At 39.6% G+C, this 14,108-nt stretch overlaps 1 protein-coding gene across 9 annotated transcripts in view; it reads right to left on the bottom strand.

Annotated features, from left to right (window-relative positions):
• RASA3 (RAS p21 protein activator 3) overlaps positions 1 to 14,108 on the bottom strand; it is a 174,804-nt gene that overhangs the window by 10,348 nt on the left and 150,348 nt on the right. For 4 of the 9 annotated variants that reach the window (XM_046941096.1, XM_046941121.1, XM_046941111.1 and 1 more), the window contains 11 exons: positions 13,754 to 13,910; positions 12,751 to 12,899; positions 8,745 to 8,859; positions 7,755 to 7,829; positions 7,109 to 7,232; positions 5,624 to 5,730; positions 4,913 to 4,990; positions 4,017 to 4,094; positions 3,385 to 3,458; positions 2,341 to 2,388; positions 1,736 to 1,759 (listed from right to left, as the gene is read on the bottom strand). In XM_046941096.1, the coding sequence (XP_046797052.1) occupies positions 1,736 to 1,759; positions 2,341 to 2,388; positions 3,385 to 3,458; positions 4,017 to 4,094; positions 4,913 to 4,990; positions 5,624 to 5,730; positions 7,109 to 7,232; positions 7,755 to 7,829; positions 8,745 to 8,859; positions 12,751 to 12,899; positions 13,754 to 13,910 (1,029 nt within the window). The remainder of the gene's footprint in view (positions 1 to 1,735; positions 1,760 to 2,340; positions 2,389 to 3,384; positions 3,459 to 4,016; positions 4,095 to 4,912; positions 4,991 to 5,623; positions 5,731 to 7,108; positions 7,233 to 7,754; positions 7,830 to 8,744; positions 8,860 to 12,750; positions 12,900 to 13,753; positions 13,911 to 14,108) is intronic. The other 5 variants (XM_046941110.1, NM_001012825.2, XM_046941127.1 and 2 more) reach the window with 3 other exon arrangements.

The following is a 14,108-nucleotide window of genomic DNA, read 5'->3' as shown; positions in this document are numbered from 1 at the left end:
AGCAGAAAAAGGACCTACTAAGCTTGACAACACAAGTCTCTGTAAGTCTTCTTTCTTTTTTTTCTTTTTTCTTTTTAAGCTCAAAGATTTTTAAGTATATTTAACAATCAAAAAGCGGGTATAAGGCTTCTGGAGCACAGGTTCTGTGCTTACATGCTTTAGTCACTCTCATGCTGTAGAAAAAATCACCACGTTCCACAATGCCATTTGCAATTGCATATTGATGCTGCAGTTAGAAAAGGATATTCAGTCACATACAAAGCAATTTGATGATTGAAAGACAGAACTCCCTCCTTTCTTTTTTCTTTTTTTGTGTTGCAGATGAAGGGTGTTCATTTAGTGAGATGTCAGTTTTAATTAATTTCAAACTTGAATTAGCTTGCAAGGAACTGTGATGCATTCACCACCTTCCTAACCACTACATCAATCCAAAAGCTTCAAGGTGACTTTGGAAAGCCTGGTGACTTCATATTGCTCAGCCTCACTTTTGGTGTAAGATGTGTATGCAGAAAGGAGTTGTTAATGGCTATTTTACACATTACATTACATTGACTGTTGTGCAAAATAAATAATTGCACAGTGGAGCCAGTAAAAACTACTCAGTACAGAGCACTTCTTTTTATCAGGTAGGAAGGCACTATACAGCAGAAAGAACGTACAGAGAGAATATGGAGTGATTTGGTTGAAGATTTTCAGTAGCAGAGATAAAATGCTTAGACCAGCCAATCCTATTTCTTGCTTCTGGTATCTTCAGTCAGAAACAATTACACTGCATCCAACTGAACAGTAGGGCTGTTTAAAGCTCAAGCAGAAGCCCAAGTTCCTTCAGACTTTTAACTGTTTTGTGACCAGCTGGGCTGGTTCCTCCTGCTCATTCTAAGTTGTGTGGGCAAAAGCTAACAACGCTGTACAGAGCAAAAAACACACATATTCTTCATTAATCATTCTTAGTCACACACCAGTTCCATTTTTTAAGTGGTCAGATACTGTCTCACTCCTTGTTCTTGGATTCCTTAAGAAAGATTTAATGCAACCATATGATTCAAGTCATCACCAGGCTGAGCGGGTGGGTGGTAGACTTTGTATTTTGAGGTTAGGGCAAATCTTAAGGGAAGAGCAAATATCCTTGGGCTGGACAATACGCTCTTCGGGTCAGTTTTTCTTTCTTTTCATGCTAACACTTAAAAGGTTACTCAGAACTGTGGATGCCTACTGAGCCTCCCTGTTTAAGAAAAGCAAACTCCATACTGCAGAGCTAAGAGCACATTTCTAATTTAATTCTTCATTGCTGACATAGCTGAGGAAAGAACGTGCTTTTATTTCTCACAGGTGGGTGAGCAGCATTCAAAACCACTGAAGTCTCAAGGTCAATTTAATAGGGTTTGTTTCCACTATCTGCAGAATGTGTGAGAAGTCTGAGCAAATATTCAGAAGCACGAAGGAAAAAAAAACACAGACTAAGATAAAATCCATTCCAGTGCTGGGTGGCTGGAGAAACCTTTTCTTCTTGTGGTTACGGTAGACCCGAGTTTGGATCTGCCTTAGCTTTGCTTAGAAGCGTCAGCATGCAACTTGTACCCACAAGAAAGGCAAGACCAATTCTCCTTTCGGTTCTCCTTTTGGGAAGAACCAGGCAGACAGCTATCAAGCAGTGATGGCATGATCCATGTCAGCAAACCCAAGTGCCAGTGACTAAAATTTCTGGTACTGTGCATTCAAGTACAAGAGTACATACGCTATAGCTTTCCATTTAGATATTCTTAATAGGAGGATAGGTTAAAAAAAAAAAAAAAGAAAAAAAAAAAGGAAATGAAATAAAAACATTGCAAAGACAAGCAGAAACCCCAGTAACCAGCCAATCAATCTGGAGAAAAATTCCCACCCATCTTCCATGACACAGTATGGCAATAATGCAAAACACTAGGAAAAAATAGACAGCTGAAGCCCACTCTATAACCTTGTGAACAATTTACATGAATGCTGTTCAAGAAGTGCCTTGAAGTGCAACCTCTTAACTACTGTCAATGAGTTCATCGGGATATATACAACGGATATTAAGCAAGTCTCAGTGCTTCTTGAAGCCTCTGCCTACAGATAAAAGTCCGTAATTCTCTACTTTCAGCAGGTTTTTGTTTTAAGGAAGAATGGAAAAAAAGGATTTGGTCAGCATTAAGAAATAAATAACAGAATGTTCTCTGCTACTTTTACACAGGCGTTTCAGGATTGTTAAACAGACTACTTCCTTCCCAAAGTTAAGTCAGACAAGACTACTGCTGTGAAGGAAGGACATGCTGTCAGCCAGTAGCTACAGCAAAGCACCAACTGCCCCTACCATCTTACCTGCATGAACTATTACCATCAACTTTCTTTACTGTTAGTTTAAGAGTCCTTACAACAGCAGCCACAGGCCGAGCAAGAAAAGACAGAAAAAAATCAGACAGGAGCAAAAGAAAGACAGAGGCAGAAAAAAATCATGTTTTAGAGTTAGAGGGAAAATGTTACAAACTATACATTTACTTTCAAAAACAAAAGAATGATAAATGTACAGAATTAAAATAGACAAACTTGCTTCTAGGGACAGACCCTCATCAGAGAAGGGAGGCGAACTGCAGAGGCTACCTGGAAGGGGTCACGTTCTCACTGAAAACCTAACTTCTGCATGACGTGGAACTACCATGACAGCTTACTTTCAGCAGCAGCTCAGCTTACTAAGGTCTGACAGGAAGAATTTGGGATTGTTACTTTCTTCCTCTTAGTCCAAAGAAGCTGCTTTCACAGTGCCCATAGATGATCTTAAGAACACATTTTTCAAACACAAAAAAAATGCCAATAATTAATCTCTAAAACTAATATGGTATACATAACATGGTTCCATGAAACAAAAAGATACTATAACAGGAAACTAAATACTAAATGTATGACAAATTTTCCTCAAAATGGCCCTGGAACTGATTAGCATATGGATTTAATAGGGCAGCAGAAGCAAATCCCATTTGCCGGCTTTGCCCTCACTAAGATATGCAGTATCTGCATTCACAGCAAAATTTTACAGCTTTTGTTCACAGTTGTTTAAAAAAGAAAATTGAACTTGATCTTAATACAGTGCTGACTTAAATTCATTCTGCCTTAGCTGTGCTAATTAAGGTCTACAGGCTTCTTTTCCCTCCATATATTTCAAAGTACACTTACATTTAAGATGTTTAAATTAAATGAAAGGATGTTGAAATCAATTATAGCAGCCACAGAGAGTAGAAACGGCAGTACAACAATCTTCCTACATTCTTTTCTGAACATACAGATGGAATAGGGGTAGAGAAAAAGATAGCTGCCTTAGAATAGTAGCAAGCACATATTTAGAAGGAGTTGTTGCACGTGCATGCTTACCCTTCTTTAAGCAATATAGGTTGCTCTATGCTCTTGTGATCTCTCCTTCCTGAAGATGAAATTAAATCTAGAAACTAGAAGGTGAACAAAAAACATAGATAAAATGACACTACAGCAGTAAAAAAAAATTAAAATCCTAAACATTTGTCCAATATAGCACTGCAAGGAAATACTGTAAAAGTAGTTAAACAGAAGGGTACTGGCAGATATTTGAGGAATTTGGGAGCCTTCCTGTGTTGCAAACTAAAAATAGCACAAATGTTACTAAGTGCAGAAACTGCAGATGACCAGTGCTTCTTTTCCAAGCCTTTTCTTTCTAATACGTACCTTTCAATTCCTTTTGTACTAAGCAATTTTCATCACTGATCTGCAGCACTCTGTGAAGTGCACATGACTTAAGCTCTAAGCAGCAGTCTTACTGATCCAACCCAATTATTAAACAGAAGCAGATCCAAAGAGATTCTAATCCTACATGCACATAATTTGATACACGTTTCTCAAAACCACAACTATCAGGAGCCTGCTTTTTCTAGCACACACTTCCTAGTTTACAAACAGTACATAACAGGATTCCAAGCTTCAATCTCAACCACCCCTAAGGATTATTCAGAACATTCACAAGCATTACGTACATTTTTTACTGCATCTGCATATTTCTGCTCATTAAAATAGTCATAAAAAGTAGCCATGTAGGATTCCTTGAAATTCGCCTGAAATACAAAACCAAAATCATGCATGTCATAATACAGTTTGTACTTCAAATTATTATTCTCAACAGCAGTAGAACATGACAAAAATCACCGCAGTTTTTTTTTTTCCAGTCCACAGGTAAAATTAATGAAAATCTCCTTTCCTACTGAACAGTACACATTCAAAAAAGCATTACCAAATTTCTCTTTCAGAAAGGTAATAGAACACGTTCCAAATGTGTTTGCTATAATTAATGTACTGTTCTAAAGCTTCAAGCTTCTGCTTTGGCTTTTGATCCTGGTCCTAAATCTGAAAAACTGCAGGAGAAGGAATTCTGTAGACGAAAAGGATTCATATTTAAGGTACAGATTCATCTGTAGTCGCCCATGTGAATGGTAACTAGACCACCAGGAACCCCGAACTGTCACCAGATATAGCAGTTTGGTGCCTTAAGCATACAAGCTTTACTTCAATTAGAAATCCAGAGCATGGACATCTAAATCTAATTTCAGCACTGATTGACTTAAAACTAAATTGGTATGAAAAGGAAAGCACAGTCATTTCCCTTAATGGGAGATTCTTCTCAATTAAGGAATGCAGTGCCCTGGAGCAGTCTTCTAGGTTGGTCATACAGTTTTGCTTTACTAAAATGTAGTTCAGATTAAGACAAGTTTATTTCTGCCATGAGCATGAGGCTGATAATCTGAACAGACAGAAGGAGTTTTGTGTAAGACTAGTGCAACTCAAGAATTTTCAAGGCTTAATTACAGTGGGTGATAAAAGCTTAAAAAAAATCACTTTCTTAAATTAAACCTTTAAATGAAAATGATATACTTACAGATTTAGATTTTGATAGACTGCCCAGTGTTTGAATAGTTTTAGAGATAAGCGTCAAAGTTCGAGAAGTCTGTGGATCCTAGGAAAGATAACAGTAGTATTATACAGATTGAGAATTTAAAATATTTCTTATTACTTTCTCCTCTTGTAGAAAATTAACATAAAATTGAAAAAGATTCAATAAAACACTATAGGAAGGGAATTTTTTTCTTTCAAAGGTTTTTGACTCTTGTCACCATGCATCGCAGCTGTTGCCTTTGGCTCTCTGAAGAGCAATGACATACAAAACTGAAGAGACATCTGTCTTGAAAACTGTTCGGGTCCTCCCTGTTCCCAGTAAAAACAACTACTGAAAAGTTTGGCTAAGTTGCTTAACAGTCAAAACACCTCCAATTGTTGCTGACAATCAATCTAGCGTTAATATTAGACAGTATAAATGAAGCAGTGATCATATTTTCCAAAGTAATTAAGACTATCTACCTTGTGTGACCTTAAAGTTCACTGTTCCTTCCATACTTCTCAAGTTCTTCACATAACTGTCATTCAACATGGGCTCCAATATGCAAGACAGACCTAGCATATTGGTTAGTTCTTTGAACTAACAAAGCTATTTCGCCTAGGGATTACTGAAATAACGTAGAAAAGAATCTTGCTAGACAGAATATGGTGGTAGAACTTTATGCATAGCTAGAAAAACTGATGCAGTACTTACTGGATGGTGTGGTGTAAGCTGAAAGAGGTTTGGAGAAAGAATGGCAGGAGCAAAGAATCTCAAGAAAATAAAGCTGCTGACAGCAGTATACCTCACATCTGGGTCACCTATATAAAATAAAACAAAAACACCTCTACTCAATATTTCAATAGTACTTCCTTCAAAACCTTCTGAAATTACCAGAATGCCTTCAGAAAGTTAACTCAAACATTTGCTGGAAATACATATGATCTACAAATTCAATCTTCATTATTATCATTTGCTGCTCTTCATGAAAATAGATATGTTAGCCGTTTTGCTTGACTCTGGTTTGGCATTTCCTGCTTATTCTCACAAAACTAAAACAACTATAAGGGAGTGGAAAAGTGTTTTCTCGACAGTCAGAAAACTTTTGCAGCACATGGTTCTCCTAGGACAATGAGATTGCAATGACTCCTCTAATTTATAGATTGGTCATTATTACAGGTTGCTGTATGAACACAAAATAATTCAGCTGCATGAAATGAGCCAGCAGTGTGTGCTTGCAGCCCGGAAGGCCAACTATACTCTGGGCTGCATTAAAAGAGGGGTGGCCAGCAGGGAGAGGAAGGTGATTGTCCCCCTCTGCTCAACTCTTGTGAGGCCCCATCTGGAGTACTGTGTCCAGGCCTGGAGCCCCCAGCACAAGAAAGATGTGGAACTCTTGGAACAGGTCCAGAGGAGGGCCACTAAGATGATCAGAGGGCTGGAGCACCTCTTCTATGAGGAAAGGTTGAGGGAACTGGGCTTGTTTAGCTTGGAGAAGAGAAGGCTCTGGGGAGACCTCATTGTGACCTTCCAATATTAGAAGGGAGCGTATAAACAGGAGGGAGAATGGCTGTTTATGAGGATGGATAGTGATAGTACAAGGGGAAATGGTTTTAAACTGAGACAGGGGAGGTTGAGGTTGGATACTGGGAGGAAGTTTTTCACACAGAGGGTGGTGACGCACTGGAACAGGTTGCCCAAGGAGGCTGTGGATGCCCCATCCCTGGAGGCATTCAAGGCCAGGCTGGACGTGGCTCTGGGCAGCCTGGTCTGGTGGTTGGCGACCCTGCACATAGCAGGGGGTTGAAACTAGATGGTCATTGTGGTCCTTTTCAACCCAGGCGATTCTGTGATTCTATGATTCTATGAATCTGCAGAATGAGCCATCACAAAAATCTGAACATTTGAAAACTCAGCATAAATTGAAAATACTGGAACCATAAACGTGTACCAACAAAATGCTCTTTTAAAATGCTGTCTTCCTTTGAATGATGTTTACGGAAAGCTCGTGATCACCTAAAGTCATGTTCTTTGCAAAATGAATAATCAGGGAAATAACAGAATTAATACACACCCCACATCATATTTGGGTAACACGTTGTCCAATTAGTAAAAGTATCATGGATCACAGAGACTTCTGGACTGCACCTACACAACACCAACCAGAGATATAAAGTAAAATAATATATTGAAACTTACCCTGAAAACGTTTAGCAGCTGATTCTCTCAGAGAAAAGAAAATATCACACATCACTGTAGGACAGCTTACACCAGATTTTGTGATGACAGTAAAAATGCGATCAACATACTGCCTCAGGTTTTCCTGAAAAAAAAACCCACCAATTATGACAATTTTGTTTGTTTGGTTGTTATGGAAAGCAGTATTATTTCTGGTTTTATTCGTAATGGAATCATTAATAAGAGATTCTCACTTTTAACTTTATATACTTGTAAAACAATCTGACACTCAGTGATACTCTCTTCCAGTAATGTACATATTTAAGAGTAATAATATTATCCATATAAAAAACAAACATCAACTTATATGCTAGTACAACATATTCCTTCTTTTCACAGCACTGTTTTACGTGACACTGCTAGAGACATAAGAAACACGTGCTGTTATGCCTGCAATCAATGTTAATGCTGAATATTCAATCATTTGTCAGCAAGCCTAATCTAATGTAAAACTGCTATAAAATAAGCACATGCAGTTTGTGATGTTAAGGAAGCTTCCCGTGTATTCTAATAAATGACAGATTTATTTGCAACATTTAATGTCTGAGGGCCTAAGTTACACAAGGTAGGATAAACAGATGTTCTATCTTCAAAATCTAACGCGTACCCTGTTATTTTCCAGGTTTTCGCCATCTTTTAATTTCACAGGATCAATTTCACAAGGTTTGTGTACCTGGCAGATCTAAAAAAAGAAGATACAGCGCACAATTATTATATGAGTTTGTTTACTTCAAGTAAACTTCTCAAGAAGAAAAAAAAAAAAGTTTTGTAAAAATCCTCACCTACTTTTTGTGTAAAAAGCCAAGTGCATAATTTGTCCTTTTTTCTTGACAAAGTATTGAAGGTAAATTACCAATGACCTTTATTTTTTCCAAATGGAATCATTAATCTGTTCTATTTTTTCTTTCAACTGAGATGAAAAATTATGCAGATGCTCTCATTCAAGACTGCTCAAGAAAAGCCCTGTTTTGCTAAAAGAGTCAATTTTCAAAGTATATCTATATTCTTTAAAAACTGAACATGTTTTTGATGAAACAATAAACCAGCTGCTGAAGAAACTGTCAAATCATTTGAAGGAAGTCTGTGGTCTGAAAGTATTGCTCAATTACTGCACTAAGAACCCCCCACACCCACCACTCTGGACTGGACAGATAATGAACCATTGCTACAATATATACATCACATACACAGTTATCTAAGAATAATTTGATCTCTTTAAAGCCACTGGATGAAATGTCTCAGCTACAGCTTCCCAGCAGCTTTCTGCTGTGTATATCCTTTATCCATCAAAGTTATTACTTTATTAATTCCTCAGAAACAATACGTGGTAGATGTTATGAAATGGCATAATTTAATTTAGTTAGACAAGTGGAAACTTTCAATTTCCTTTAATACAATCCAACTGTTTCAGAGCTGGGTGACTCAGCTGTGGCTAAGCTAAAATAACAAAAAAGATTTCAATGTATGTAGAAACGGGTTCTTAACCATTTTTCCTACAAATAGCCTTAAAATTAGAAGGAAAAACAGTACCTGCTCCCTGAGGGCCTTCTGAAGTGACATTTTAATTAAAAAAAAAAAAAGGCTTAAATGCTCTTACCTCATCTATAATTGGCTTTAGTGTAACTTGCAGATAATGCATCCCTGCCAGTTTCATTGTCTCATCGATGCACTTGGAAGTTAATGAGTTCCCTCTGAAAATGGTGTTTGGATCTCTAGAAGTGAACAATTTTCTGTAATTTAGTCCCTTTGTAATAAACTGCTAACATATGGAAATACAAGAGGCAGTTAAAGGTGATGGAAATATGCTTCTGAACACATAAACAAAAACTCCTTTTGACACAAGCCTGCCATCAAATGCAGTCATGGAGTCACTTCCAGGCTGTAACAGAAAAGCAGCAATCACGATAAATCCTGAGGGACTGAAGATTTTCTGGTGTGTTCACACAGTCTGCAGAAGCCTCCCGACACCATCCAAACACATGCCAACAATGTAGGCTCAAAAGGGTTTACAATACAAACGAGGGAAACTGCACCTGTTTTCACACGCTACCAAACAGCATTTATTTGAGTAAGGGAAGGAAGGGAACAATTTCAGTCTTGTAACAACACTGGACATCACAAATGACCTTCTTCTACCAAATAAGTGGTTGTAAACTGGCAGGGAGATGAAAACACCAGCTCCAATGACACAGGCATCTCTTTTAAGTGACCCACAGCACTGCCCTGTGATAACACTATTAAACATAGCGCAGATCCCAATTCTAAACTGAGAAGTATGTGTTGATACCCATACACATACTCTCTCATTTTTCTGAAAGATCACCTCCACGAAATTCTTCTTGTACTAGATATATGGCCACTGCAATTTGCTAAACATTACCTAACTGCACCATCACACACACTTTTTGCTTGTTGCATTTTGAAAACTCAACTGAAAATTGTATATAAATTTCAATTATGTAGATCCATATATAAGCAACTCTGTCTTCTACACATATATGATCAAAAATGGACTACAGATATCAGACCAAGTTTGCTAGTTCCTGTATACGCACTAACAGCTTCTCTGCTGCTTATAGCTTACCACAGTTGTACTCATTTACAAGCAACAAATAACAGGATTCTTTTTCTTTTCTTTTTTCTTTTTTGTTTTTTTTAAGGAAGTGAGCTCCCTGCCTGTTACAAATGCCCAAAAAGTCATGAAAACAAACACCTTTGCCATCTTATCTCAAGAACATGACTGACTAGGGAGCAGCAAATTTCCTCATGCTGCATCAACCGAGCAGTTCCAGCCAACCTGAAGCAGAGAAAAACACACTTACCTACAGGAAGAAAAATGCTCTAACCCCCAGACACACTGAAAGAAAGGCAACTCACACAAAGTCTTTATTTTGTACTGAGGAGCTGTACTTCAGAGCCAAAGTCTGTCATTCTCCTTCACTGTCAATTGGCTCTAATATTGTCAGCCAAGAGCATGATTATGTAGGCACAAGGCTTGTAAAAATATCTGTTCTTTAAGACTTGTCTGGTGTAAATACTCTATCTTACACCACTAAATTGCCAGAACACCCGTAAGTCAAGTAAGTGACTTACAAAGAGTGACCAGAAAAAAGATTCTGTTTTCTGCTATCCAATGCCAGATCCAATGCCGTCATGGCTCCTCAGCCCTCTAATGTGAAAGATTAGACATACAGCTTGCCTTAAATATTCATATTTAGGAAGAAATTTGCTTTTTGTGTAGAACAAATCCAGCAAACACTTTTACTCAGCGTAAAATGACTTATTAGCACACTCTGAAGCTGAAATGATTTCATATGAACAGCTGAAGGTTTCTACAGTCATTATCAAACTATCAATACAGAGAACAGAGTGAAAATTGCTGCTCTCAGACCTTACAATAGTTTTCCAAGTAAACTTTGTAAAACATGATGGGAATTCCTCCTCAAATGAAACTCACCAGTTCTTCAGAAATTTTATAAAGAACTCTGACATGAGAATCATAGAATCACCAAGGCTGAGAAAGACCTACAAGATCATCCAGTCCAACTGTCCACCTATCACCAATATTTCCTACTAAACCATGTCCCTCAGTACTCAACATCTAAACATTCATTGAACACCTCCAGGGACAGTGACTTCACCACCTCCCTGGGCAGCCTTTGTCAGCGCCTGACCGCTCTCTCAGAGAAGAAGTATTTCCTAACATCCAACCTGAATCTCCCCTGGTGCAACTTAAAGCCATTCCCTGTACTCCTATTGCTAGTTACGTGGGAGAAGAGGCTGACCCCCCACCCTGCCACAACCTCCTTTCAGGTCATTGTAGAGAGCAGTAACGTCTCCCCTGAGTATCCTCTTCTCCAGACTAAACAATCCCAGTTCCCTCAGCTGCTCCCCGTAAGACATGTGCTCCAGACCCCACAGCTTTGTTGCCCTTCTCTGAACATGCTCCAGTGCCTGAATGCCTTTCTTGTAGTGAGGGGCCCAAAACTGAACACAGTACTCGAGGCGTGGCCTCACTGAAGCCAAGTACAGAGGGATGATCACTTCCCTGCTCCTGCTGGCAATGCTATTTCCAATACAAGCCAGGACGCCATTGGCCTTCTTGGCCACCTGAGCACACTGCTGGCTCACATTCAGCCAAGCATCAAACAATACCACCAGCTCTGTTTCCTCTACACAGTCTTCCAACCACTCTGCCCCAAGCCTGTAGTGTTGCCTGGGGTTGTTGTGGCCAAAGTGCAGGACCCAGCATTTTGTCTTGCTGAACTTAATCCCACTGGCCTCAGGCCATCAATCCAACCTAAATAGGTCCCTCTGCAGAGTCTTCCTACCATCAGGCAGATCAACACTTCCCCCCCCAAATTGGTGTCATCTGCAACCTTACTGAGGGTGCACTCTGTCCTCTCATCCAGGTCATCAATAGAGATACTGGACAGGCCCCAACATCAACCCCTGAGGAACACCACTCATAATCAGTTGCCAGCTGGATTTAACTCCATTCACCACCACCCTCTGGGCCTGGCCATACATGCAGTTCTTTACCCAGCAAGAGTGTTATCTATCTAAACTACAGGCTGCCAGTATCTCAAGGAGAATACTGTGGGAGACAGTGTTCAAGGCTTTGCTGAAGTCTAGGTAGACTCTGTCAACAGCCTTTCCTTCATCCACCAGGCAGGTCACTCGATCATAGAAGGAGATCAGATTGGTCAAGCAGGATCTGCCTGTCATAAATCCATGCTGGCCAGGCCTGATCTCACACACGGCATATGATCTCCCTCAAGACAATCTGCTCCATAATCTTACTTGGCACCGAGGTCAGGCTGACAGGCCTGTAGCTCCCTGGATCCTCCTTACAACCCTTCTTGTAGATGGGAGTCACACTGGCAAGCCTCCAATCCTCTGAGACCTTGCTGGTCGGCCAGGAACACTGGATGATGGAAAGCGGCTTGGCTATCATGTCTGCGAGCTCCCTCAGCACCCTTGGGTGGATCCCATCCAGCTCCATGGACTTGTGGCAGTCCAGGTGGAGCAGTAGGTCTCTAACTGTTTCCACCTGAACCATCGGGGGTTTACTCTGCTCCCCATTCGAGATTTCCAGGTCAGGGGGTAGGGTACCCCCAAGGAGAACTGATGTGAAGTTGAAGTCCCTCATAAGAACAAGGGCTGGAGATCATGCAACTTCTGCCAGCTGTTCATAGAACGCCTCATCTGTCTCTTTATCCTGGTTAGGTTGTCTATTACAGACCTCCACCAGGATGTCCACCTTGTTGGTGCTCCCCTGATCCTTACCCATAGAGGTTCAACCTTATCATTCCCAGCCCCAAGCTCAACAACATCAAAATACTTTCTAATACAGATAGTCACACCATCACCCCTCCTTCCTTGCTTATCCCTTCTGAAGAGCTTATAACCATCACCATTTTTCCGTAATGGCAACTAAGTCATAGTTTGCCTGCCACACAATGGCTTCCTGACTTAACTGGGAGGAAAAGGAGCAACTTCAACAGTTTCTTTTGAAATTGCATTTAGTTTCAGAAACTGAGTGTAGGATCCTACCACAAGCCAACACAGAGTTTGACAGCAATTAGTTTGTCGATACTTACTGAGTTCTCTTCACTTCAGCACTTGCAATGGCACTTATGAAAGGCACGATTCTGCCATAGTGTAAGAAAAGCCTGACAAGAGGTATGGCTGCTTCCTGTTTTTCTCTGCAAACTTCACCCAAAATGTGTGCAGCTGATGCTGAGACAGGCTGAAGAGTAGAAAGAAATAAAAACTTTGAGAGATCTTTATCGGACAAGCATCACTGCATTCTCTTCCCCTTAGTTCCTTAGTGCATAAACCCACATAACAATTGCAGTGGTCAGTTACCTAAAACATGCCTAAAGATAACATGGTTGGGCCTCACATTCCAGTTTTTGTTGGCTTTAAGTTTTGATCAGAAGAGGGCAGCAATTTAAAAACTACTGCAGTACGGTCTTTTTCCCAAATTTTTAACAGTTGGCTTTTCACTGCATGTGACTGTTGCCTGGGAAGCACCTGAAGAACTATAAACCTTCTCATTTTCACATTATAGTAACAACTGAAACCAGTTCTGGAGCTGAAAAAATCAACACTCAAACCCCAGGTCCAAGTCAAATACTAAAACTATATACAATGGCACATTAAGTCAATCCTTCTGATATTTTAGAGTTGGTTTTCTGATTGGGGTTGTTTTGTTTTCTCACTTTGTTTTGTTTTTAAATTACGTAAGTAAACTTGTTCCTCTCCAATAAAGGAAAACCAGTTGATCAAACTGAAGTTTACTCTGCATTTTCACACGTAAAATTAGAAAGCCACAGAGAATATGCTGCTGTTAAAACCACTGGTGTTCCTGGGTGTGCCTCCACCCACCATACTATGTGCAGATAAAGATCTTTTCTGTAAGGACAGAAAACAATCATGAAGGATATGCAGAGCTTAACAAGATCCTTGTGTGTAAGAAGGAAGAAGTTGAAGATTCTGGTAATTATACACCTATGGTGCCAAGGAGACTGTGCCTAACATTCAGGGAGAACGCTGAGAAGATGAATTAGAGGTAAACAACAAGCAGCACAAGCAAATTACCTCAACATCTGCAGATTTTAGCAGGAGGTCTCTAAGTGGACTGTAATAGTCTGAGGAAAAAACATGGTCCTCAGTGTAAACCACATTTAACCTTAAGGAACCAAGGTCATCAGGTTTCAGTGACTTGTTACCATTATCTCTGGGCTGCAGGAAATACCTGAAATGCAAAAATAGATAAAGTTTGTGCTGAAACACAAGATTATCTCAGGCTACACATAAGCATATATAAAAGATATAGATTAGTGATGCAATCAATCTTCATAAATTTATTGAACTTCTTGAGAGTTCTGAATCAGAATTTTGAATCGTTTGTTAGTGTTAGTGTATTTTGCACCAACTCCTACATGGAAAGATC

The sequence above is a fragment of the Gallus gallus genome, chromosome 1 (assembly GCF_016699485.2).
Source record: "Gallus gallus isolate bGalGal1 chromosome 1, bGalGal1.mat.broiler.GRCg7b, whole genome shotgun sequence".
In the NCBI taxonomy this organism is placed as follows: Eukaryota; Metazoa; Chordata; class Aves; order Galliformes; family Phasianidae; genus Gallus; species Gallus gallus.
Note: the sequence above shows the minus strand (reverse complement) of the source record. Positions and strands in the feature narration are given on the sequence as shown.